Genomic DNA, 25,519 nt, shown 5'->3' on the forward strand with positions numbered 1-25,519 from the left:
AAGAGTCTAAGAAGTCTTAAAAGGCTTGAGGAATGTTGGTATTATTAGAAATCATCCAAGATGCTTCCTTGAAGGATAATATTCTAGAATATTTGTTTTTAAAAAAAGAATTTATTTCTATTACCTTAATATCACTCCCCCATCCCCAGGCTTAGTGTTGGTTTTGTGGACAATGTAGGTGGGATGCATGACTTTTTGTGCTTCTTATCCTTCTTAAGAAGGCATGAGTTGGGATTGTGTATGAGGTGGGGTATTCCCAATGAACAGAGTTCTGGGAAGGAAGGCAAAGGGGACAGGGGTTCCCAAGGGGCTGATCTCCTCTGTGCATTCCCACCCCTAGCTCCAGCTGTGGTGGAGTCTGAGGTGGGGTGCTTTATCTTTTCATGGTGATGGTGATGGTGTGGTGGTGGTGATGGTCATGGTCATGGTGATAGCAATGATGATGATGATGGTGGTGACGATGGTGATGATGGTGATGGTCATGGTGATGATGATGGTCATGGTGATGATCATGGTGATTGCGATGATTGTGGTGATGATGATGGTAGTGATAATGGTGGTGATGGTGATGATGATGGTGATGGTGATGATGATGGTGATGGTGATAATCATGGTGATTGTGATGATGGTGGTGATGATGGTGATGATGGTGATGATGATGATGGTCATGGTGATGATCATGGTGATTGCGATGATGGTGGTGATGATGGTGGTGGTGATGATGGTGGTGATGGTGATGATGGAGGTGATCATGATGGTCATGGTGATGATCATGGTGATTGTGATGATGGTGGTGATGATGGTGATGATGGTGATGGTCATGGTGATAATCATGGTGATTGCGATGATGATGGTGATGATGATGGTGGTGGTGATGGTGGTGATGGTGATGATGGAGGTGGTGATGATGATGGTGATGTTGGATGATAATTGACACTCATCGAGATCTGACTTGGTCTTTTTTGATGTACTAGCCTTAAGATCTCTGACCCAACCATCACTATGACCAATGAGTAGTTTCTATTATTGTCCGCACTTACAAATGATGGATACTGAGGGTGCGTTAGGTTGCACAATCCACTTACCAACTGGGCAAATAGTTATTATGGAATGAACAAATATTGTAAGCAGGTATTGTTAGACCCACTTTAGTGAGAAAGAGGAAACTCGAAGAATTTAAATAACTTGTCCAGGGGCACAAGCCAGTAAGGGACAGAGCCAACATTCTGACTTGAGCCATGCCATCAGTTCAGCAGTACTGTGCCGTGTCTGCTGCCACTGAGCTGGGGGACATAGACAATGGCCAGTGAGCAGGAGGGCAGTCTCACTGCTTGGTTGTCCCATGTCCTTCACTGAATTGAGGTCCCTCCCTACAGACCACAGTTTCTACCCTCAAAGATGAGAATGACCCCGTCCTAGGACCCTCCCATGGTAGGTTTCTCTGGCCTTCTCTATTATGTAGACTGTAATAGGCTGAATAATGGCACCTCCAAGATGTCCACAGCCTAATCCACAAAACATGTGAGTATGTTACCTTTTATAGCAAACAGGAAGTAAGATGTTCCTAGGAGCTCCCTTGAAAAAGTGGATGTAAACCAGTGATTCTCAGCCAAGGATACTTTTGTCCCCCAGGGGATATTTGCAAATATTTGAAGACATTTGGTGTTGGTGGGAGGATGCTACTGGCATCTAGTGGGTAGAGGCCAGGGACGCTGCTAAACGTCCTACAGTGCACAGGACAAACCCCTTTAGCAAAGAAAGATCTGGCCCTAAATATCAACAGTGCTGAGGGTGAGAGACTCAGGTCTAAACAAAGTGCTTAGAGGCTGCTGAGAGGGGTGAGATCAAACTCTTGCCTTAGCTTCGGTCCCTGAGCTTTCAGAACAAGCCTTTGGTGTTCTCACATTCTACTTCTTTACCCCCATTTTACAGATAAGGACACTGAGGCTTAGAGAGGTTAAGTCATTTGCCCAAGGTTGGCAGTTAGAAAGGGGCAGAGCCAGAGTTTAAACCCAGGTTGGCTTGGCTCCAGTGCTTGTTTCTTAACCCCAGTGCTGAGGGCGCGTTCTCCTAATTACTTTTGCCATCTTGGACAAGTCAGATGTGGCTGAGAAAAGAGAAACTCGGAGAAGCTAAAAAATGAGCCCAAAATCACATCAGAGAATAATAACCATGGCCAAGATTTGGAGGCAAGTCAGCTTCCTCGGCTGCAAAACCTTCCTTGAGGGGTGATTGTGAGTTAAAGAGAGTACATTGGGGAAGGCCTGGTGCAGCAGGAGGGATGATTACATGCAGGACCCAGCGGCATCCTCCTTCACGAGGCAGGCTGAGGGGAATGGAGCAGCCGGGAGGTTGGAATTAAAAGCAGTTGCTTCATCTTCTTGGGAAACGATGACTCATTAAAAGCAACCGGCTGTTTCCTATTATATTCCCTGTTACAGCGAGAAGGCGAGATGCTTGGTGCATCCCATAATGCAGTGTTGGGGTTTGAGATGAGCTTCTTTCCTACATGAATGACTGATGACAATAACAGGCAGGGGTGTCACCAGGAGCCTTAGAAGTGCATCAGGATATAGTAATGGGGCTCACATATATTTCCCTGGTATTTAAGACTGTTGGGTCGGAAGATGTGCCTGGGTACACTCGGTGGTGAGCCAAGACTGGCTCCCAACAGAGGGTTGCTGGGAACCCTCTAGACCTTGCTTCCAGGGCAGGTGGAGTTGGAGGACTGAAGTCTTACCTAGAGGGACAGAGGAATGGCCTCGAAGCAACCTGTTGATCTCCAGATCTGATGATCCTTGTCCTGTTTCTTGTCCCACGTCGGTCTGGCTTCTTCCAGGGAAGGACATAGGAGGGCAGTCAGAATGATACTGAGCACCCTTTATCATGCCAGGTGCTGCACCAAGCACCTGACATCTTATGTGGCCTCCAGAGCAGCAACTCTGTGAGACAGGAGTCCCATTTTACCCAAGAGGAAGCTGAAATTAGGAAGATTAAGTGGTGTGTCCAGATCACACACTTGGTGGTAGATCCAAGACTTGAACCAGAATCTGTCCATATCTGCCATCAGGGATCAGCTGATGGTGTACGAATGACCTTCCTCCCTGACATGTAAGCCCCTTTCTGGAAGGTCAACTCGACGAGGGCAGGGATTTTGTCTGTTTTGTTTCATCTTCATTGCTTAGGGTGGCGTCTGCCACAAAGTGGGTTTTTAGTGCATACTTATTAAAGGAATAATAAGGGCAAATATTACAGAGGGAGTTATAGAGAGAACTCGCTATGTGCCTGGCACTTACATAAATACCTGTGAAATGGGTGTGATTGTTCTTACACTGCAGATGAAGAACCTGAGGCCCAGAGTCATCAATAGGTGAGACCAAGGTCCCAGCAAAGGAGGCAACCCTGAGACCCCAAAGCCCATGCCCATAACGATCCCCTTCACTTGCCCTCTTCAAGGGCTGGCCTCGTTCCCACAGCGCCTGTACCCACCAACTCTTTTCCTTTGCTCTTTGTTTCTTTTTTTAAAAATTCTACCTTGATTTATACCCGCTCATGCTAAAACCCAAATAATATAGCCAATAGCAATGCACCAACATCAGCGTCTTGGTGATGTTGGCAATGGTGGGAACTAAGTGAAGGGTATATGGAAGTCTCCGTGATAACTTTGCAACTTCTCTATAAACCTAAAATTATTCCAAAATGGGAAGTTTACTTAAAAATTCACACAATGGGGCCGCCTGGGTGGCTCATTTGGTTAAGCGTCTGCCTTTGGCTCAGGTCATGACCCCAGGGTCCTGGGATGGAGTCCTGCATCTCGCTCCCTGCTCAGCAGGGAGTCTGCTTCTCCCTCTGCCTGCCGCTCCCCCTGCTTGTGCTCTCTCTCTCTCTCTCTGACAAGTAAATAAATAAAATCTTAAAAAAAAATTCAAACAATGGTGGAAGGGGTTCCTCCTAACACTGGCCCCCCACCCCCGACAGGCAACCCCCAAGGCCCTTCTTTCAGGTGTCCTTCTGAGGATGTTCTGAGGATGCCAGACACCTTATAAATGTGCGTTGGGGCTGAGATTAGTATGTCCACTCAAGTAATTGCCTTGATGATATGAGCTGGGTTGAAATCATGACTCAGTTGGCTGATGCATCTTTGGGTGAGAAAGTTGACACATAGTTGAGACTTTTCCTTCAGACTTGTGTTCTCATTTAATTTTCCAGTGACAACTCCAGAGTGTAGGACTATTGCTCTTTGTCAAGGGAACCTCGGAACCCAATCCTGTTATGTCTGGTCACACCCTGTTGGACATGGACATGAGGCTGACCGAATGACCTCTAACACCCTTGCAACCCAAAGGGCTGGAATCCCATTGTATGACAGCTTTTCTGTGTGGGCGGGTGAGAGGGGTACCCCCAGTGGTGCTCAGATGCTTCTAGCATCAAACAACATCAAATTACATTGTGGGAAAATCTTTCCCCCCCACCCCAATTATTAACCTTTATGATTACCAAAGAAAGCTTCAATCTGGTGGTTTGCCTTTAATACCTCTCTAGCACTTGCTAACTTTCTAGGACTTGCTAATCCACCTTGTTGAGAAAGAAGAATTTGGCTTCAGTCTGAGAATTTAGCTGGAACAACATTGCTTTGTTTCCATTGGAATTATCTTTATGGTTACTTCCCAATTATGCTAAGTAATAGTGACTTATTCTTTTTTTTTTTTTAAAGATTTTATTTATTTATTTGACAGAGAGAGAGACAGCGAGAGCAGGAACACAAGCAGGGGGAGTGGGAGAGGGAGAAGCAGGCTTCCTGCGGAGCAAGGAGCCCAATGTGGGACTCGATCCCAGGACCCTGAGATCATGACCTGAGCCGAAGGCAGACGCTTAACGACTGAGCCACCCAGGCGCCCAATAGTGACTTATTCTTTATGGATATGATAGGAAATTTCCTTTAAGGAGCTTGAGTGGAAAAAAAAAAGCCAATCTAAAGAACTATTGAGTAAATGATGGTATAGATTGTGTCTTTGCTTGGGCAGCTTTAGCAAAATACCATAGACTGGGGGGCTTAAGCCATAAACATTGACTTCTCACCGTTCTGGAGGCTCAGAGGTCCAAGATGAAGGCACTGGCAGATGTGGTGTTTGGTGAGAGCCCCTCCCTGGCTTGTCGATGGCTGTCTTCTCATTGTGTCCTTGCAGAGGGGAGAGCAGAGGAGGAGAAATTGAGCTCTGGTGTCACTTCTGATAAGGACACTAATCCCATCATGGGGCCCCACCCACATGACCTCATCTAACCCTGATTACCTCCCAAAGGTTCCCTCTCCTAAGACCGTCACACTAGGTTTAGGATTTCAACATAGGAATTGGGGCGGGGGTTCAGGGGTAGCAGCCTGTTCAGGTCATACCAGATACTTCGTGATGCATGGCTGTGGTGAATCCCATGTGCTGATCGAGGCTTTGGAAATGCTCGTCTGTAGCCCTTTGATCTACAACATGGGCTTTGAAATCAGACAGACGCGGGTCAAGTTCCAGCTCCAGCGCTCACCAGCTCAGTGATTTTGGCCCATGACTTAGGATCTCTCTGAGCCTCACCTTACCAGTCTGTAAAGGAAGGGTAATAATGCTAGCATATCCCTGCCAAGGCACTTGGGTGCGTGGGGACACTGCACCACACTCACAGTAAATGCTCTAGGTTCTCGAGCTCTGGGGCATGTACCAGGTGTGTGAAAGTTATGAAGCAGAAACAAGAGAGGGGGATGGCCTGGGGGACCCTGGGCTTAAAGTCGTATTTGCACCCATGGTTGGAAAAGACAGACTAGGGAAGGCTTTTCTGTTCCCCAGCATATATTCTCTGTTCCCCTTCCTGCCTCTATTTAAATCACGAGCTTCTAGGAGATGGCCAGCCCTCATCCACTCTCACCACCGCCTCCAACCCCCCACCCCCCCATCCCTGGACAGCTTTCAATTTTTAAGGTATGTGGTGAAACGTGCAGGTGCATCCCGGTCATGCCCAGTGCTCAGCTCTTGTTAGCTGGTGCTGCAGGGCTCATGAGGCATGCATTTCCCTGGTGTGACATTTGGGGATAAAAAGATGGATTTAGCTGCCTCATCCCCCAGAAGTGACTCAGCTCCTAGGAGCTCAGTGACGGCAGCGGCGGTTGGAGCCCTGGGGACCTCCTTGCCTTAGTGCTCTGCTCTCTCTATACAGCAGCAGCCTGGAGCCTTGTAGGCACCGTGTTCTCTAGCTTGTCCATCTTTTTTGTTTTTTCCTTTAAGGTTTTATTTACCAATTTGAGAGAGAGTAAGAGCATGAGAGGGCGGAGGGGCAGAGGGAGAGGGAGAAGCAGATTCCCTGCTGAGCAAGGAGCCTGACTCAGGGCTCTATCCCAGGACCCTGGGATCATGACCTGAGCTGATGGCAGATGCCTAACCCACTGAGCCATCCAAACGTGCCAACTGTCCATCTTTTTCCAGGATTTGTCCTCCTCATGGACACTCTGATTGGCAGCTGTTGGATGCCTGCCCTCTAGCTGGAAAATGGTGTCAGGAAGGTTTCCATCATGCTACCTCTGTCATGCAAGACTGAAAAGAAGCTGACCGTGTGTAACACTCATTTATTTAAGACCCCTACCAGCGTTTCTCAGAGTCTGGCCTGAAGACTTTCTACAGAAGTTCCCTGGACACGACTCCCCAACCCGGTTTTAGCCTAATCTCTGGGGTTATCTCTGGGGGTAGAAGCAGAGAATCTGCCTTTTTAACAAGCTGCCCAGATAATCAGCATGCCTGCTAACACTTGAGAACAGCTACTCCCCATATGCTCAATTTTCTCTCTTGTCAAGATGATGATGATACTTCTTAAGTGGGGAGGTACTTTCTTAAATGAATGTGATTATTATGACAAGGGCTCTGGAGTAGTAGGACCTGATTTTAAATTTCAGCTCTTCTACTTAGTTCTTTTCTTTTTTTTTAAGATTTTATTTATTCATTTGAGACACAGAGAGAGAGCATGAGCAGCAGGAGAGGTAGATGGAGAGGGAGCAGCAGACTCCCCGCCAAGCAAGGAGCCCGATGCGGGACTCGATCCTAGGACCCTGAGATCATGACCTGAGCCGAAGGCAGATGCTTAACCATCTGAGCCACCCAAGCACCCTACTTATTTCTTTTCTTGAGCTTCAACTTGCTTATCTGTGAGATGGGGGTGCTAAATAGGGCTTGTTTTCAGAATCGAATAAGGTAATTTGATCCTAGCATATGATAAATATTCAATCAATGTTAGCTCTTATTTTTTTTAAAGATTCTATTTATTTATTTGAGAGAGAGAGAATGAGAGGGAAGAGGGTCAGAGGGAGAAGCAGACTCCCCGCTGAGCAGGGAGCCCGATGCGGGACTCGATCCCGGGACTCCAGGACCATGACCTGAGCCGAAGGCAGCCGCCCAACCAACTGAGCCACCCCGGCGCCCCAATGTTAGCTCTTATTGTTACCAGGTTAACCTTTTTTTTTTTTTTTTTTTAATCTTTAAACTGGGGAAATTATAGCATCTACCATCTAGGGCAGGGGTTGGTAAACTTTTTCTGTAAAGGGCCAGACAGTAAATATTTGGGGTTTTAGGGACCATGCGGTCTCTGTTGCTGTTGCAACTACAAAGTTCTGCGGTTGTAACGTGGAAGTGGCCATAAATAATACATAAATGAATGAGCATGGCCAGTGTTTCAATAAAACTTTATTTGCACAATTAGGCAGGGGGCCAGATTTGGCCCGTGGCCATAGTTGCTAACCACTCATCCAGGATGCTGTGAAGATTAATTGACATGAGGCTTATCGTGAGCCCAGCACAGTGCCTGGCACGGAGCACTCAGCATAAGAAGGGATTCTAACCATCTCACATCTAATTTGAGGTCTAGGCTTTGTTCCTTTCTCCAGGAGAAGGAAAGCACGCATAAGCAAGGCTTTTCAACACAGGTATCAACCCCATTCTCAGCCCCAAATCAACGCTAAACGTTCCTGTCAGCACCTGGAGCCTCAAGGTGCTGAGGTGTGGAGATAAAATGCCAATCCGTGGAGTGTGAGTCTTTGTCCCATGTTTTGCCCCAGGATATGTGGCCATTTTCAACCTCTGTCCCATGGAAATCAGGCTGCCCATCTGAACCACAATGTGAGAAATGAGAATACTTACAGGCATTCCCAACCATGAATGCCTTTAGCCCTGGCCCAGAGGCTATATAATGTGCTTGAAAGAGAGAGAGAGAGAGAGATTGAGCCCTGGGTTTGCATTCTAACTCTGTAACGTTCTGATTGTGTGATGTTGGCCAAGTCACTTCCTTCTCGAAGCCTCTGATTCATCAGGTATAAAATAGGGATTAAGTGAGATCATATAAAGCCTCAGCACAGCATAGCACATGGTAGCTACTGAAAAAGGAAGGAAGAGATGCTAAGAGGTAAAGGGCTCATTCAAGGTCATGTGACGGGGTGAAGTACCTGCGTTTTGGAGGCAGTCGAGGGCTCAGCTACTTTCCTAGCCAGCTCTGAGCCTTTGTTTCCTTATTTGTTCAACAGAGAACATCTTGATCCTGCTGGTTTATGGTGAGGATTAAAAGAGATGGCACAGCAGAGCGGGCTGGTGGTGATGACCAAGGGCATCATAACCACACATGGAGGCTGACGTGCCTCGGCTGATTCCATCCTCACGACTGCCCTGGGTGTCCTCACATGAAACTGAGTCACGAGATGTTAACTAAGTCCCCCAGGCCACACAGGTAGTGAGGGGCAGAGCTAGGACTCAAACCCCAGCCATCTGATTCCAGAACGCCCCCCACCTCCCCACCCCTGGTCACCATGACCCTCTATTGCCCAAGCTGGGCCTCTAGCCTGGTTGGAATCCGGCACACAGTAATGCTCAATTAATATTACTATTTTTATCCTGTGCCTTGCTTCCTTCTTCCTTCCTTCCTCCTGCCTCAAGTCGGGCCTCATTGCTCCAGCCCCAGGAGCCATCTCAGTCTTGGGGGGTGGCGAGGCAAGAGGACCCCAGATCTGATTCCAGAAGCCTTGAGATCATGACTCAGCATGTCACATGGACAATTCCTAAAATTCCTCCTTAGACATCTATCTCTCTTCTCAAGTCCCCGTCCTGAGACAGCTCCTCTGATCCTTTTCCCTCACCCTTTCTGACACTCACCCCTCCAACCTCCCCGTCTCCCCTCCTACCCCCATTTCCGCATCAGCTTGGCCTGACCGCAGGATGCTCTTCAGGACACGCCATGCTTGGAGGGCCGCAGAAGGGGATAGTGAATATGCCCGATTTAACATTTCCTCTGTCTGCCCATCTCCCCGCTACCCATCTAGACGCCCTGCCCTCCTCCCTGGCTCAACACCGTACACTGTCCATGCTGGGAGATCTGGGAGTTCTCGGGAAGTATAAAGAGAAGCAGACGCTCCTCTGGGGGGCTGAGCCGAGCGGGGACAAGATCTCCAGCTGGCCTAGGGCTGCCATATGCCTCAATTTCTTCGCCCCGACTCATTTCTTGGTCTTTCCCCCTTGACTTTATCCTCGTTTATCTCTTACAAATTGTGAATTACCTCGGAGAGCGTTAGGGAGGCCATTGGTTTCCAGGTGGGAATCAGCTCTAGGTCACAGCCTTCCTCCTGTGTCCTCAGCACATTGGGGAGTTCTGATGGGTGGAAGCTTTCCAAACCATCAGCTGGGAGGTAAGGACAAAGACAGACGCCCGGCAGCAGAAGCAAGTTGTTGGATGTAGAAAGAAGGTACAGATGTGGGTCCCGTGGAGTTGGTCTCAGTAAAGCAAACTGTCTCCTCCCTTATATCTTTTTCTCTAACCGGGAAAGATCTTAGGACACTGCAGCCTTTAAAACCCAGCCATTCACTCTGGCAATGTGGCCTAAAGGCACCTCCTCGATGCATGCAAGGGCTCAGCTTCGAGAACGCTCGTCCCGGAGCTGATTATGGTGGGGAAAATGGAAAACAATCTAACCGTCTGGGGGTTGGTGGAGTGATTCACGATACAGCCACAAATAGAAGATCACACAACCTTTCCCACTGCTGCTGGGGAAGAATATCCAAGGACGTGTGGAAATGCTCACGATATGTTATGTGAAAAGAATGGGTAATAAAATGTGATACCCTAACTTTATATGACAAAAACCAGACCTGCATCATGGCGGAAATATAGGTATACAATGATGTGGGTGTGTATGAACATTTTTAACTACTAACATTTTAGCATACATTTTTCCAGTTTTTTTTTTAAAGGTATGTGTATTGGGACGCCTGGGTGGCTCAGTTGGTTGAGCGTCTGCCTTTGGCTCAGGACACGATCCCAGGGTCCTGGGTTCGAGCCCCGCGTCAGGCTCCCTGCTCAGCAGGAGTCTGCTTGTCCCTCTCCTCCCCACTCATGCTGTTGCTCTCTCTCTCAAATAAATAAAATCTTAAAATAAATAAATACATAAATACATAAATAAAATCTTTAAAAAAAAAGGTATTGTGTACTTACTCCTTATTGCAGGTTTGTACCCTTAACAACTCTTTAAACAAAATCAATTTTATCCTCCTCTCCAATCCCCTGGTAACCACCATTTTACTCTGTTTTCTACAAGTTTGACTATTTAGATTCCACATGTAAGTGATAATCATACAGTACCTTTGTCTCACTTTCCTCACTTAGTATAATATGCTCAAAGTCCATCCTTGCTGTCACAAAGGATATCCTCCTTCCTCGTGGCTGAATAATATTCCATTTGTTTATATACCACATCTTTTTTTATCCATTCATCCACTGATAGGTGTTTAGGTGATTTTGTGTCTTTGATACTATGAAATACATGTGTGTATATAATATTCTGCATAGAAAACATATAAAAACCCCATATGTATTACCCTAAATATGCACAGCACATATATAATATATATCATTGTTATTCTAATCATATAAATTATCATATATATATTGGAAGAATGTACATCAAATAAATACGAGACAGGAAGAATGTCCATCAACATGTGGATCGTGGTTCTCTCTGGGCAGTGGGGAGATGACTGTTTTGTTTTTTTTTTTTTTTGCCTAGCTGTATGAGCTGAATTTTCTGCAACAAACTTGTATTACTTAATATTACTATTCCTTACCTTACTTAGTATTTCTATAAGATAATGATTAATAGTATTGCTGTAAAAGAATGATTATAAAATGATTTTTTTAAAGATTTTTATTTGTTTGAGAAAGGGAGAGCGTGAGAGGGGGGAGGATCAGAGGGAGAAGCAGACTCCCCGCTGAGCAGGGAGCCCGACGCGGGACTCGATGCCTGGACTCCAGGATCATGACCTGAGCCGAAGGCAGATGCTTAACAGACTGAGCCACCCAGGAGCCCATAAAATGATTTTCTGCCTGAAGCTGGCCTTGGTCCTGAGGCTGGGATAAGGGACAAATGGCTGCAGTCAAGGAGAGCAGAGGCTCAGGAGCTGGGACCAGGCAGGGACCATCAAAGCCACGTGTACACCCTTGAACAGGTTTGGTGAGCCCGCCTGAACCTCCTCTTGCCATTGTAACAGGGATTCCCATGGAAAACGTGTTTTCCGGGTTCCCAAGGGCTGGCTCCTTAAATGCACATGTACCCCTCAGGCTGTCGTCTGTGTGCCCTCGCGGTGCGCCCAGGGTGCTGGGGCAAAGGCTGCTTGCTCCCTGGAATGAGCACGAGGACGGTCCTAAGGGAATTCTTGAAAACTGGGGTGGCCTTGGGGCCTTGACACCTACGTTTCATGTCTCCTGCACAGATCAGCTGGACATCATCTGCATGGCAGAGACAACCATGATGCCGGAGGAGATCGAACTGGAGATGGCGAAAATTCAGCGCCTCCGAGAAGTCTTGGTCCGACGGGAGTCTGAGCTTAGGTTTATGTGAGTGCCTCGGGGAGGTGGCCGAGAAAAAGAAGGGGTGGGGAGACGGGGACACCCAGAGAAACTACCATTTACTATGTATTACTACAGGCCAGACGCCAGGATAAAGGCATTACATACGTTTAAAAAACTCCTATTTGGTTCTCACGACGGCCTAGAGGCATGGGTATCAGAATCTTCCATTTTATTTTTTATTTATCTGTTTTTTTAAAGATTTATTTGGGAGAGAGAGCGAGCAAGCACGGGGAGGAGGGGCAGAGGGAGAAGGAGGGAGAGTCTTAAGCTGACTTGGCGCTGAACACAAAGCCCAGCGCGGGGCTCGATCTCACAACCCTGAGACATGACCTGAGCTGAAACCAAGAGTTGGATGCTCAACCAACTGCGCCACCCAGGCGCCCCCTAGAGTCTTCTATTTTAAACAAGACCCTGAAGTTGGGATTGAATCCAAGCCAGTCTGACTCAAAGACTCAAAGAGCCCAAGCTCTTTCTATATTTGCTTCTGAGAAGAGAAAAGGGAAGAGGGAGAGGGAGACATAGGGACCCAGAGGTGGTACCTGGGTCCGCATCATTAAGCATGCACACTCTGGGTTCAGATAGTTATGAGATCCAAAAAAGCTGGGAGAGCCTGGGGAAAGCTCTCCCTGAGCTTCATTTCCCTGACTTGTGAAATGGGGCGGGGGGAATGATAGTACCTCTCTCCTGGGGTCACCGGCAACCCCAGAATCAGATGATTTGACCCAACCTCCACTGGAAAAAGCAGCAACATGGCGCCTTCTGGGCTGGCGCTGGAAGGGACACATTCCACGAATTCTTTCACTGATTTCACTGAGGTCCGTTATAGGATTATCCCATTTTACAAATGAAAAAGACTGAGGCTCAGGGAAGTTAACCTGCTCGGGCCTCCCAGCTAGTAAATAGAGCAATTAGGATTCAGATCCGGCTCTTCCTGCTTTCAAAATCCATATTCTCCTTGGATGACCTTCTACATATACCGCATAATGTGACCTTCTCTCTCACCCCGTGAGGTAGACCGCAGGATTAATAGCTGCCATTCATTTAGCTCTCTGTGTGGGCCAGACCCTGTGCTAAGTGCTTCATGGACACGATCCCTCCTCCCAGGAGCCCTTGGAGGAAAGTTCTAGAACATCCCCACCCTACGAATAAGAAACATCTTCCCTTTGATCTGGAAATAAACTAAACCAATACATACATGAGTGTGGAGAAACAATCCTTTCCTCCTCATGGTTTTTGTTTTTGTTTTTGTGTTTTTTGTTTTTCAAAAGAACTCGAGGAAGGATTGGTTGTGTGGGAGAAGTATTAACTAAGACCAGGTGTTACTATTAAGTCAGGTGATTCCAACTACCGACAAAGCCAGGACTGGACAGGAGTTTGAGGTGCCTGTGGGTTACCCAAGTGCAGATGAGTGGCAGGAAGTTCTGTGTCTTTGTTGTGTGCGGGAGATCACGGAACTAGACACAGATTCTCGTGTTCGCCCTTGATTACCGAACTGAAGTAACGGGTACAGTCACTCCGCGGAAACGAGCAAACAGCAAGGATCCAGGTATAGGTCAGGAAATGCAGAAATCTCCGTGCAGCTCCTACTTGTGGATGAACTCAGGGCAAAGGGAAAAGCCATAAAGTATGGAATAGTTGAGAGTTCACTGGCAGCAAGAGGGTTGGGATGATCACACTCTCTAAATAATACAGGTGCGCCTTAGAGGTATTGTGGGTTCGGTTCCGGACCCCTGCGATAAAGCAAACCTTGCTATAAAGTGAGTAAGATGAATTTTTTTGGCTTCCCAGTGCTTATAAAAGTTATGTTTACACTATACTATTGTTTATTAAGTGTGCAAATGTGTTGTCTTAAAAAAACAATGCACAGGCCTTAATTAATTAGCTCTATTGCTAAAAACAAAAACAAAACAAAAAATCTGCTAACCGTCTTCTGAGCTTTCAGAGAGTTGTAATCCTTTTGCTGGTGGAGGGTCTTCCCTCGATGTTGATGGCAGCTGACCCATCAGGGTGGTGGCTGCTGAAGGTGGGGGTGGCTGTGGCAGGTTCTTAAAACAACAATGAAGTCTGCCGCATGGATGGATTCTTCTTTTCCTCAACGATTTCTCTGTAGCATGGGATGCTCCTTGATCGCATCTCACCCACAGTAGAACTTCCTTCCAAACTGGGGTCAACCCTCCAAACCCTGTCACTGCTTTATCCACTAAGTTCATGTCATATTCTCAGTCCTTTGTTGTCATTTTGACAATTGCATGGCATCTTCAGAAACCATTTTCTTTGGGGTGCCTGGGTGGCTCAGTCGTTAAGCGTCTGCCTTTGGCTCAGGGCATGGTCCCAGGGTCCTGGGATTGAGCCCCGCATCGGGCTCCCTGCTCCACAGGAAGCTTGCTTCTCCCTCTCCCACTCCCCCTGCTTGTGTTCCCTCTCTCGCTATCTCTCTCTGTCAAATAAATAAATAAAATCTTAAAAGAAAGAAAGAAAGAAAGAAAAAGTTAAAAAAAAAACGATTTTCTTTGCTCATCCATGAGAAGCAGCTGCTTAGGGGCACTTGGGTGGCTCAGTCGTTAAGCGGCTGCCTTCGGCTCAGGTCATGATCCCAGGATCCTGGGATCGAGCCCCACATCAGGCTCCCTGCTCTGTGGGAAGCCTGCTTCTCCCTCTGCCACTCCCCTTGCTTGTGTTCCCTCTCTCGCTGTGTCTCTGTCAAATAAATAAATGAAATATTAAAAAAAAAAAGCAGCTGCTTACCTGTTAATGTTTTATCAAGAGATGGTAGCAATTCAGTCCCATCTTTAGGTTCCACTTCTCATTCCGGTTCTCTTGCTATTCCCACCACAACTGCACCAACTTCCTCCACCGAAGTCTTTTTTTTTTTTTTATCTTGTATTGTTATGTTAATCACCATATATTACATTAGTTTTTGATGCAGTGTTCCATGATTGTTTGTGCATAACACCCAGTGCCCCACGTAGAACGTGCCCTCTTTAATACCCATCACCAGGCTAACCCATCCCCCCACCCCCTCCCCTCTAGAACCCTCAGTTTGTTTTTCAGAGTCCATTGTCTCTCATGGTTCATCTCCCCCTCCGACTTACTCCCCTTCATTCTTCCCCTCCTGCTATCTTCTTCTTTTTCTTTTTTCTTAACATATGTTGCATTATTTGTTTCAGAGGTACAGATCTGTGATTCAACAGTCTTGCACAATTCACAGCGCTCACCATAGCACATACCCTCCCCAGTGTCCATCACCCAGCCACCCCATCCCTCCCAGCACCCCCCACTCCAGCAACACTCAGTTTGTTTCCTGAGATTAAAGAATTCCTCATATCAGTGAGGTCATATGATACATGTCTTTCTCTGATTGACTTATGTCACTCAGCATAACACCCTCCAGTTCCATCCATGTCGTTGCAAATGGCAAGATCTCATTCCTTTTGATGGCTGCATAATATTCCATTGTGTATATATACCACCTCTTCTTTATCCATTCATCTGTCGATGGACATCTTGGCTCTTTCCACAGTTTGGCTATTGTGGACATTGCTGCTATAAACATCGGGGTGCACGTACCCCTTTGGATCCCTACATTTGTATCTTTGGGGTAAATACCCAGTAGTGCAATTGCTGGATCATATGGTAGCTCTATTTTCAACTGTTTAAGGCACCTCCATACTGTTTTCCAGAGGGGTTGCACCAGCTTGCATTCCCACCAACAGTGTAGGAGGGTTCCCCTTTCTCCGCATCCCCGCCAACGTCTGTTGTTTCCTGACTTGTTAATTTTAGCCATTCTGACTGTCCACTGAAGTCTTGAACCTTCGATTTGTAAAAAATGCAGTATCTTTGAAGTGTAATAAAGCAAAGCACAGTAAAATGAGGTGTGCCTGTACATGCAAATTAAGTCTTTCTTCCTCCGTTCTATCTTTAATCCCAATTCATAAAAATGACCTATGTTAATAGTAACGGTTTTTATTAATTCTGACTAATAGTTTTACAACTGTTCTTCTATTACTTAATATATAACCTTTAGTTGGGGCGCCTGAGTGGCTCAGTCGGTCGGTTAAGCGTCTGCTTTTGGCTCAGGTCATGATCTCAGAGTCCTGGGATGGAGCCCAATATCGGGTTCCCTGCTCAGAGGGGAGCCTGCTTCTACCCCTCCCTCTGGCTCCCGCTTTCTCTCTCAAATAAATAAAATCTTAAAAAAAAAAGAAAAGATTCTGTGCCTCCCTCTTCCAACTCCCCACTCTCAATGTGTGCTCTCTCTCTTTAAAAAAAAGAAAGAAGGGATGCCTGGGTGGCTCAGTCGGTTAAGCGGCTGCCTTCGGCTCAGGTCATGATCCCAGGATCCTGGGATCGAGTCCCGCGTCGGGCTCCCTGCTCGGCAGGGAGCCTGCTTCTCCCTCTGCCTGCTGCTCTCCTGCTTGTTCTCTGTCTCTCTCCCTGATAAATAAATAAAATCATTAAAAAAATAAAAATAAAAAAAAGAAGACAGAGAACAGGAGTTCTGCTGTAAAGTACTGAAGAGCTCCCTTCAGCCCAAGGGTGCTTAAGAGGGAGCAAAGTTTGCTTTTTTTTTTTTTTTTTTGCTGCTACAGGAACAATGGCTGTTACTTTGCGTTTACTGACCTTTGCATCTGGTGTGTGCCCACACTCGGTATCCCCAGCATCTGGCCCATGCCTGGCACGCAGTGAGTGAGCAATGACAAGAACAGCTAGCGTGTAAGCTCCAGCTCTGGGCCAAGGAGGGCACTAAACTCTTGAGTCACTGAATTTCCCCATCATGCCCACTTAGGGACAAATCTCAACTGTAGAACCTTGAAAATCAAGTTATTCAAAGGATACAGAAAGAGGTCAGTGTAGTCAAGACATAAGAGGGGCTCAGTGCCATTCTCCAGGGGAGGGGCCGGCTTCCAGGCCCCCCTGGGGTGGGGCGAACTTGCTAGGAGCCTGCAGACAATAGTGGATTCTACTGACAGCCCTCCCCCCCCCCCCCCCCGCCCAGGCCCAGCCTGGTATAGTATGCAACCTTGCCTGGAGGTGCACCCGCTTTGTCAATCTCAGTGGTGCACGATGGACCCAGGGTGGACAGGATAGGGCTCACTGCCCACTCACACCCAAACAAACGCCTCATCCATCATCCTCAGCCTCCTAGGCTAGCAGGCCACGTGTGGGCCGTTCTTGAATTCAGTTTCCTGGCTATTTCTCAGAGCCAGACCCTCACACAGCTATAGGGCTCCTATTCTTGCATCCCTATTAGAGAAGAGAAAATTGGAGGTTAAAAATTTGCCCACGGTTGCATTAGCTAATCAGAAGCCAAGCTAGGATGCAGTGATCCCAGAGCACTGATTCAGAGAGTGAATGAGGGAAGGGAGGAAGGAAATTCTTTAGAGTATACACCACGAGGGTAGGAATCTTACTCATCTTCCTCACAGTTCTATCTTCCCAGCATCTTGAATAGGGCTTGGCACTTATTAGGGCAATTAATATTTGTAGAATGTGCATATTCCACCCTTACCCAACAACTTCCACACACACACACACACACACACACACACACACACACACGAGGGCCCCGGCACAGGGTAAGAGGGAAATAGAATTTCAGACCACACTAAGCATTTGCAGGCTCAGGTGGGGAAGCTCTGAGTGACAGGAATGTGACAGCCATTGACTGGAACTGTCCCAGTGATTGTAGCTGTAATAACCAGGATGAGATTGGTTTTGTCACACCTGCTCCGAAGTAATCAAGTTAATACCCATCAGCTCCTGTGGACACTATGTGAGTCAGACCACATTTCAGGGTTGCGGGTGTCTTCTCTCTTTTATGTCTCCTGCTGTATTGACTCTTTTAAGAATGGGTCCAATGGCTACTCTTCCCCCTAAGCGGCCTGAGGTAACCTCTGAAAACGGTTTGCTGTTCGCTTGACCCAGAAAACCCTATGAAATCATGGAAGTCAAGAGGTTCAAATCTTTGTGTTCACTTTAAGAACACACGTGAAACTGCCTAGGCCATCAAGGGTATGCATATCCGAAAGCCACCAAGTATCTGAAAGACGTCACTTTAAAGAAGCAGTGTGTGCCATTCCGTCGCTACAATGGTGGAGTTGGTAGGTGTGCCCGGGCCAAACAGTGGAGCTGGACACAGGGTTGGTGGCCCAAGAAGAGTGCTGAATTTTTACTGCACATGCTTAAAAATGCAAGGAGTAATGCTGAACTTAAGGGCTTAGATGTTGATTCTCTGGTCATTGAGCACATCCAGGTGAACAAAGCCCCCAAGATGCGGTGTAGAACGTACAGGGCTCATGGTCGGATTAACCCATACATGTGCTCTCCCCGCCACATTGAGATGATCCTTACTGAAAAAGAGCAGATTGTTCCTACACCAGAAGAGGAGGTTGCACAGAAGAAAAAGATATCCCAGAAGAAACTGAAGAAACAAAAACTTATGGCCCGGGAGTAAATTCTGCAGAATAAATGCAAATAAAAATAAAATTAAAAAAAAAAAAAAGAATGGGTCCAATGGCTGCTGATCCCAACACCCCCAACGTTTAGCATTTTTCTTTCATGGACTTCCATGTTCTTGCCCTGCTGGTTCAACCTCTCCTCTTGCCGGGATGGTGAGGAAGTAGAAGAGGGAGATTGACTCAGTCCCCGGGGAACTACCATGGATTCATGAGAATTGCCCTCAGGGGTCGTCCTCAGTGTATGACCCTGGGCACATGACAGAGCACAGAAGAACTGCTGTTTACTCTTTATTCCCTCTCTTCTTTGCCCAGCACTTCTAGAATGCAAAGACAAACTCCTGGTTGGATGCCCGAAATCCCACAATCTCACGGTCCCACGTTGGGTTTGTCTTGTTCTGCCATCTGGAATGAAGTGTGGTGGAAATGGAAAGGATTTTACTGAGGGAGGCTCAGTGAACAGGACTCAGTCAGGACTTTTCCGTACTCTTTCTCTGGAGAGAAGCAATTTATTTGGAACCTAAAATGATGAGCTCTAACTTAGGTGGCCAGGTTTGCAAGTCTGCCTGCCAGGAATTCGAGGTAGCGCCCTGTAAGGGTTCTCAGGGAGCACAGCACTCAACATTTAGGGAGCCCTTCCAGCGGGCAGGCCTGAGTATACGTTATCACACCATCTGTGAAAAGTGCCTACTAATGAAAGGATGAATCAGGGCAGCGCCCTGTTCACCTTGCCTAAGGCCCACAAGACCAGGTTCAGGGAAGGGCTATGAAGTGACCCTGGCGGGCAAGGCGTTATCTTCTGCGTCTTCCTTAGCTTGTCCTCTGGTTTACAGGTTGCTCCAGGGCACCTGGAGATCTCGTGAAGTTTGGTGATTTTATGAGCTTCATTTGAATGAGTCAGTAAACCCCTCTGTATCACAAAAACGCCCCTGTAATAGGTGCCAAATGTCCGGGAGATGAAACTTGGAGCCTGCTTTGTTCTCTCCTTGATCCTCTGTGCCCTCCACCTCCCGCCCTTCCGCTGCTGCCCCAGGTCCCTGCCACTCCCTCTCGCCTGTCCTACTGAGGCTGTCGCCAAGCTCGGACTCATTTTCTCACCTTTAATTCCAGGCACTGAATCACACCATTAGCTTTTCATAATTCAGCAGCCCGTGCTTGCCTGCCTGGCTCTCCCGCATCCTCCCTACAATCCTGGTCCTGCTGTTTATCTGGGCTTCAGATAATTAAGAATCTTTCGCCTCTGAGCAGGGGAAGGGGGTGGTTATCTTCATTTTACACCAGCTTGCGGGATTTTCATAAAAGGGATAGTGTGCTCTGTCTCTCGGCTTGCCCTGGGCAGTGGCGGCTTTTAATCAGGGAGCGTCAGACTCACAGCGGGGAGGGGAAGCGGGCGTGTGAAGGACCGATTTCGGGAGCATAGTACTCACACCCCGCTACTTCCCATCTTAGAGAGGAGGAGGAAGCTGATGCACAGAGAGGTCGAGTAACTTGCTTGGGGTTGCACAGTGTCCATTAAATAGCAGATATTGGTTTATCCCAGGCATTCTGGGTCCAGCGTCCATCCCAACCATGTTATGGGGTCTCTCAACTGGCTTTGAACCCCAGTTTCTCCTTGTTATCAACCGTGTGGCCCTGGAGCAGATTTTTAGCCGTGTTCCAGCTTCAGTTTCTCCCTCTGTACAGGGGGGCATCAACACTTCCCTGGCAGCAAGACAGCAAGAGATGAAAAGAGAGGATGCATGTGAAAGTAGGTGGCTCTTCCTCCTAAGGAAATAAGCAAATCCTCCATTTCACTGTTAACGCCGTGCTTTGAGGGATCGCAGGGGGTCGGGGCTGCTGAGTCATCCCCAGAGAACACCCAGTACACACTCCTCTCCCCGAGAAGCTGGGGAGCAGCTGTCCGCCAGTAAGACCAGCTCTACCCCGGGGCCTTGACTTTATTATCACCAGTATTATTTTTTTAAAAAATGTTTTATACACCTGCATTTTTTTTTTTTTTTTTGCCTTCAACGAGCTGGCGATTCTCAAGTCCGTTAGGAAAAGCTTCAAGCCAAGGGCCAAACGAAGCATGTGCATTTATGTCACTTGACACATCTTAGCCACGTTTGGGAGTTCTGCATCACGCCAGTTGCACTTGGGGTTTTAAATAGCATCCCCTAAGAACAGGTCTCAAGGCAGATCTGAAAAGCAATTTGTTTTGGACAAAATGTGCATGGATTTGAGGAGCTGGGAGAGGGGAAGGGAAGAGGGAGGGGAAGGGAAATGGAGGGACAAGGAGAGAGGATGGAGGACACTGCAGGTTGGACCTCTGAGTGGAAGGACCCTCCTGAATTTCTAAGCATGCCGGGAGGTAGGGATGGGTGTGGGAAACTGGGCTGATCAAATGGAGAAAGATACGTCCCCCCACTTGACAAGCTTCTGCTGTTCCAAGTTGCTTTTTGCAGTCAGAACACACTTCAGGAGAGGAAATTCTTCTGTCTGGGAGCTTGAAGTGTCTTACCCTCGAGGACTTCATTCTCTTACCTCCGAGGATCTGAGTCTCCTGCGTGCTGGTGAGCTGGAAGCGAGATCACCATTAGGCTCTTGTGACGGTGAAGTTTATGTGTCAATATGACTGGGGCCGTGGGGTCGCCAGACATCTGGTCATACATTATTCTGGGGGAGTCTATACGGAGGTTTCTGGGTGAGATGAAACATTCGGATCAGTGGATGGAGTAAAGCAGATTGCCTTTCCCAGTGTGGGTGGGCCTCGTACAATCCACTGAAGGCCTGAATAGAACAGAAAGGCTGAGAAAGAGGGAAATTTGCCTGCTTTACTGAGCAGCTGGGATATTGATCTTTTCCTCCCTGTGGACTTGAACTGAAAAATCAACTCTTCTTGGGGCTTGAGCCTGCCAGCTTTTGGACTGGAGCTATATAGCATCGGCTCTCCTGCTTCTCCAGCTTGCTGACGATAGATCTTGGGGCTTCTCGGCCTCGATAATCATGTGAGCTACTTCCTTATAATTAAATAATCCATCACTCGATCAATCAATCAAATCTCCTTTTGTTTCTGTTCCATGGGAGAATCCTAATACAGCCCTGTTTATTCTCAGAAACTTCTACCTGGATGCTTTCTCTGGCTAGCAAAGACCTAGGAAGTTGGAGAACACTGATTAAGATAAAGGGATATTGGCTCTACCACTTTGTAGAACATTCTGGTATCACCTAGTAAAGATGAGCACGTACTTATTCTACAACCAGTAGTTTCTCCCCTGGGGATACCCTAGGGCTGCTCTGTATAACTGGGCAGGCACGAGCTTCATGTGGCTATTTTCAATTTAAATTCATGGAAATAAAATAAAAAATACAGTCCTTCAGTAGCCCTACTACATTTCAAGTGCTCGTTCATCCATTGAGCCTAATGGCTGTCCTGTTGGAAAGCATACACATTTTTGTAGAACATTTCCATTATCCAAGCACTGCTTTAAAGAAACTCTCACAGTAAGTGCCAGGAGGCATATTCCAGAATGTTCTTATCAGCCTTGTTTGTAAGAGCAAAACACTGGAAACAACTCAGGCGTTTGTCAGCAGCAGAAAAGGACAAATCCATGGTGGCCTAGTCATTCTGTGGAATTCTGTATAGCAGTGAAAAAGGGATGCCCCCCCGGGCATTAACCCAGATGCATCTCAAAAATAAGACTTTCAGCCATGATGATGTAAAGGTCAAAATGTGTAAAACCAAAAAAGGTACAGGCATTCATATAGAGATAGTAAATTATACAAAGAAAAAGCATTTAGATAAACTCAGCCTAAGGCTCACCTCTGAGGGACTGAGGGAAATTCAAGGGAACAGGGCACAACGAGGCTTCTAAGGGTCACATACAGGTTATGACTTAGGCAAGATCATGGGGACATAATTGTTTACTATTCCATAGATGGCATATATGTATCTTATGTACACTTTTGTATATAGTTCACAAACACACACACTTTTTTCCAATTTTTTATTGTGGCAAAATACACATAAACAGAAAATGTCCCATCATGACCATTTGTAAGTATACAGTTCAGTGGTATTAAGAATATTTACACTGTTGTACAACCATGACCACCATCTATCTCCAGAACTTCGCAACTTGCAAAATTGAAATCCTGTATCCATCAAACAATAACTCAACGTTCTCTCCCAGCCCCTGGCAACTACTCTTGGCTTTCTATCCCTATGATTTTGACTACTCTAAGTTCCTTATATAAATGGAATCATACAGTGTTTGCCTTTTTGGACACACATGCACCTTTTACTTTTTCTTCTTTTTTTTTAGAGAGAGCGCGTGCACATGTGTGAGTGGGAGGGGGGAGAGGCAGAAGGAGAGGGAGAGAGAGCTCCACGCCCAGCACAGTGCCCAACGCAGGGCTTGATCTCATGATCCTGAGATCACAACCTAAGCCAAAACCAAGAGTCAGAAACTCAACCTACTGAGACAGCCAGGTGGCTCCCACATGTACCTTTTTAAAGGAAAAATACTAAGAAAGGGAAGGAAGTTTATGATCTTTGATGTCTTCCATCAATGTCTCCGATACATCAAACCCAATATGTCCAAGTCCAAACTCATGATCCCCGTGCCACCCCCCAGCCCTGTCCCCACCAAACATAGCTCTGCAAATAGCCCAGCATCACCATCTATGGAATGCCAAATTCTGAAGTTAGACACCATTCTTGACTCCTTCCAATTTGCCACTTCACATATTCACTCCATCCCCAAATTGAGTCAATTTTACCTCCTAAACTAGTTTTAAAAACTGTCCACTTTCCTCTATCACCATGGCTGCCGCCCAAGTGCGCATTCCCATCTCTGTCTTGGACCTCAAGAGCCTCTAGCCTTCCACCTTGCTGCCCTCCAGGTCAGGGTACCAGAGCCAGAAGGAGCCTCTGGAAATGCAAATCAGACCATGGCTCCCAGTTTTAAACACTTTCAAGAATTTGTTACTGTGATCAAGCCTACCTGATACCGCCAGGTCCATTCCTGGCTCTTCTGCCCTCTGTTCTTCATCTTTCCTCCACCTCCAGCCACCACCCCTGATCTGTACCCCACGGGGCACCTTTCAGTCCCCCCGCCCCACACACATGCACTCCACGCCCTGTCCTGCCACTGGGGCCATTTTCCGTGCCATTCCCTCTGCCTGGACCCCTCCTCCCGCTACCGTCTTTGCCTGATTAACTCTCCCTCTCCCTCCAGGGCTCAGATCCAGGGAAGGGAAGCCTTCCCAGGACTTCCCAGTCTGTGTCCAGTGTTATCCCCGTAACCACAATCCTCTTCTTAGAAAGACTTTCCCTCTGTTTAGATCTACATGCATTGGCGTGAGTATGGGCTCACTACCTTTCTCCTACCAGACATTGGCCTTGGTGAGAACGGAGGCTGAGCTGTTTTCACTCCTAGTAGTGTCGGCAGCCCCCAACACATGCCCAAACTCAGAGCAGGTGCACGCTGAATATGTACATCATCGATGAGCAAGAGTTCATGTTCCCACTTCTCCCAGGGCCTGACCCATTGCAAGGACTCCCCTGGAGCTGGCAAGTCCGGGCAGTGAGGGCCACCTGGCCCTCTGAAACTTAGATGGTGGATCCAGTTCATAGCGTTCCTGCTGAATGACAGTGTGAAGCAGCAGCTTTGCTATGTGTATGAGTTTCCCATGCTGCTGTAACCAACACCCACAGAGTTGGGGTCTTCAAATAACACACTTTTATGCGCTCATAGTTCTGGAAGCCAGAGGTCTGAAATCGGCTTCACTGGGCTGAAGTCAAGAGTCAGTGGGACCACGCTCCTTCCAGAGGCCCCCAGGGAGAATCTTCTTCCTTGTGTTTTCCAGTTTCTAGAGCTGCATTTCTCGCAGTCCTTGGCTGGTGGCCCCTTCCTCCCCTGTCAAAGCCAGCAGAAGGGAATCTTTAAATCTCTCTCTGCTGATGTCATCCTGTCTCCTTCCCTCTTCTGTGTCCAAATCTGTCTCCCTCTTATAAGGCTACTTGTGAGTACATTTAGAACCCACCCAAGTAACCCAGGAAAATCCCTCCATCTCAAGATCCTTAATGCAATCCCACCCGCAAAGTCTCATATTCCTAGGGTCCAGGGATTAGGCTGTGCATATCTCTGAGGGACGTTATTCAGCCGGCCACAGTAGGAGAGACCGATAGCAATTTGCATCGGGGCTCAGCATTGAGCTGGAGTCCCAGTGTGGCAGCGACAGTGACAGATAGGGTCGTGGCCAGGCTGAGTGGAGGGGAAGCTGCACTCCACGTGGAGAACCCACATCGCTTGATCTTATGCTAAGATCTCATTATTTTTTTGAAATCTCCCAAAGACACAGCATCTTATGAGACAGAGAGAGGGAGGGAGGGCAAGCACCTGGGTGATGCACACACAGCGGCCTGACAATTAAGGGTTTTCTCACTCTCTCTGCGTGTTTCTGGAGCAGTGCTGATCTGAATGGCCGCAGAGCCTGAGAAGTGCTCATCTGTATCACTTGATGATCTCAACGGAGGGTTCAGCTTTTCCTCGGCGCTCGGTACGGAATCAGATCACGCTGGACCAGGCCAGCTTCATTTCCACGTTGTCTCTTCACATGAGAGCCAGCCCTCCCTTGATATTTCCCGGGCAGGATGCTCACAGAGAAAAGGAAGGACGGAAGGTACAAACAGCTTAGCAGGTGTGACTTGGTGTTTTGGGTCCACGAGCTTTGCTGGCCCCCGCCCCCCAGGAAATGTAAATATCCTGATTTACATCTTTCCCTTTATTCAACTGGCTGCTATTCGCTGAATGATCAGATACATGGATTTTTTTTCCTTCTGAAATTTTGACCCACTCTGGGTCGCTCTGTCCTCGGTCCCCTAAACCCCTAAAAGGGGTTTTGAATTAGATTAAGTCAATCCAAGGCACTCCTAGTTGGGTTCTGCCAGTGGGAAGACAGCCTGTGGGTCCTCATCTTGGACAGCGTGGCCTTCTGATTGAGAGAGAACTATACTCACTCCAGGTTAGATTATACCTACCTTTGAACTCTACCTCTGCCATTTAGAGGCTGTGCAGTCTTGGACAAATACCTTAACCACTCTGAGCCCCAGCTGTCTCACCTGTCAAACGGGGAAGGCTCATTGCAGAGGGTGGTTATGGGGAGGAAAA

At 47.4% G+C, this 25,519-nt stretch overlaps 1 protein-coding gene across 1 annotated transcript in view; it reads left to right on the top strand.

Moving 5' to 3' along the window:
* Positions 1 to 25,519, top strand: part of BMERB1 (bMERB domain containing 1) — a 121,407-nt gene that overhangs the window by 57,003 nt on the left and 38,885 nt on the right. Inside the window, exon 2 of the mRNA XM_027614207.2 lies at positions 11,772 to 11,895. Within this exon, the coding sequence (XP_027470008.1) occupies positions 11,772 to 11,895 (124 nt within the window). The remainder of the gene's footprint in view (positions 1 to 11,771; positions 11,896 to 25,519) is intronic.

Source organism: Zalophus californianus, chromosome 10, assembly GCF_009762305.2.
Source record: "Zalophus californianus isolate mZalCal1 chromosome 10, mZalCal1.pri.v2, whole genome shotgun sequence".
NCBI lineage: Eukaryota > Metazoa > Chordata > Mammalia > Carnivora > Otariidae > Zalophus > Zalophus californianus.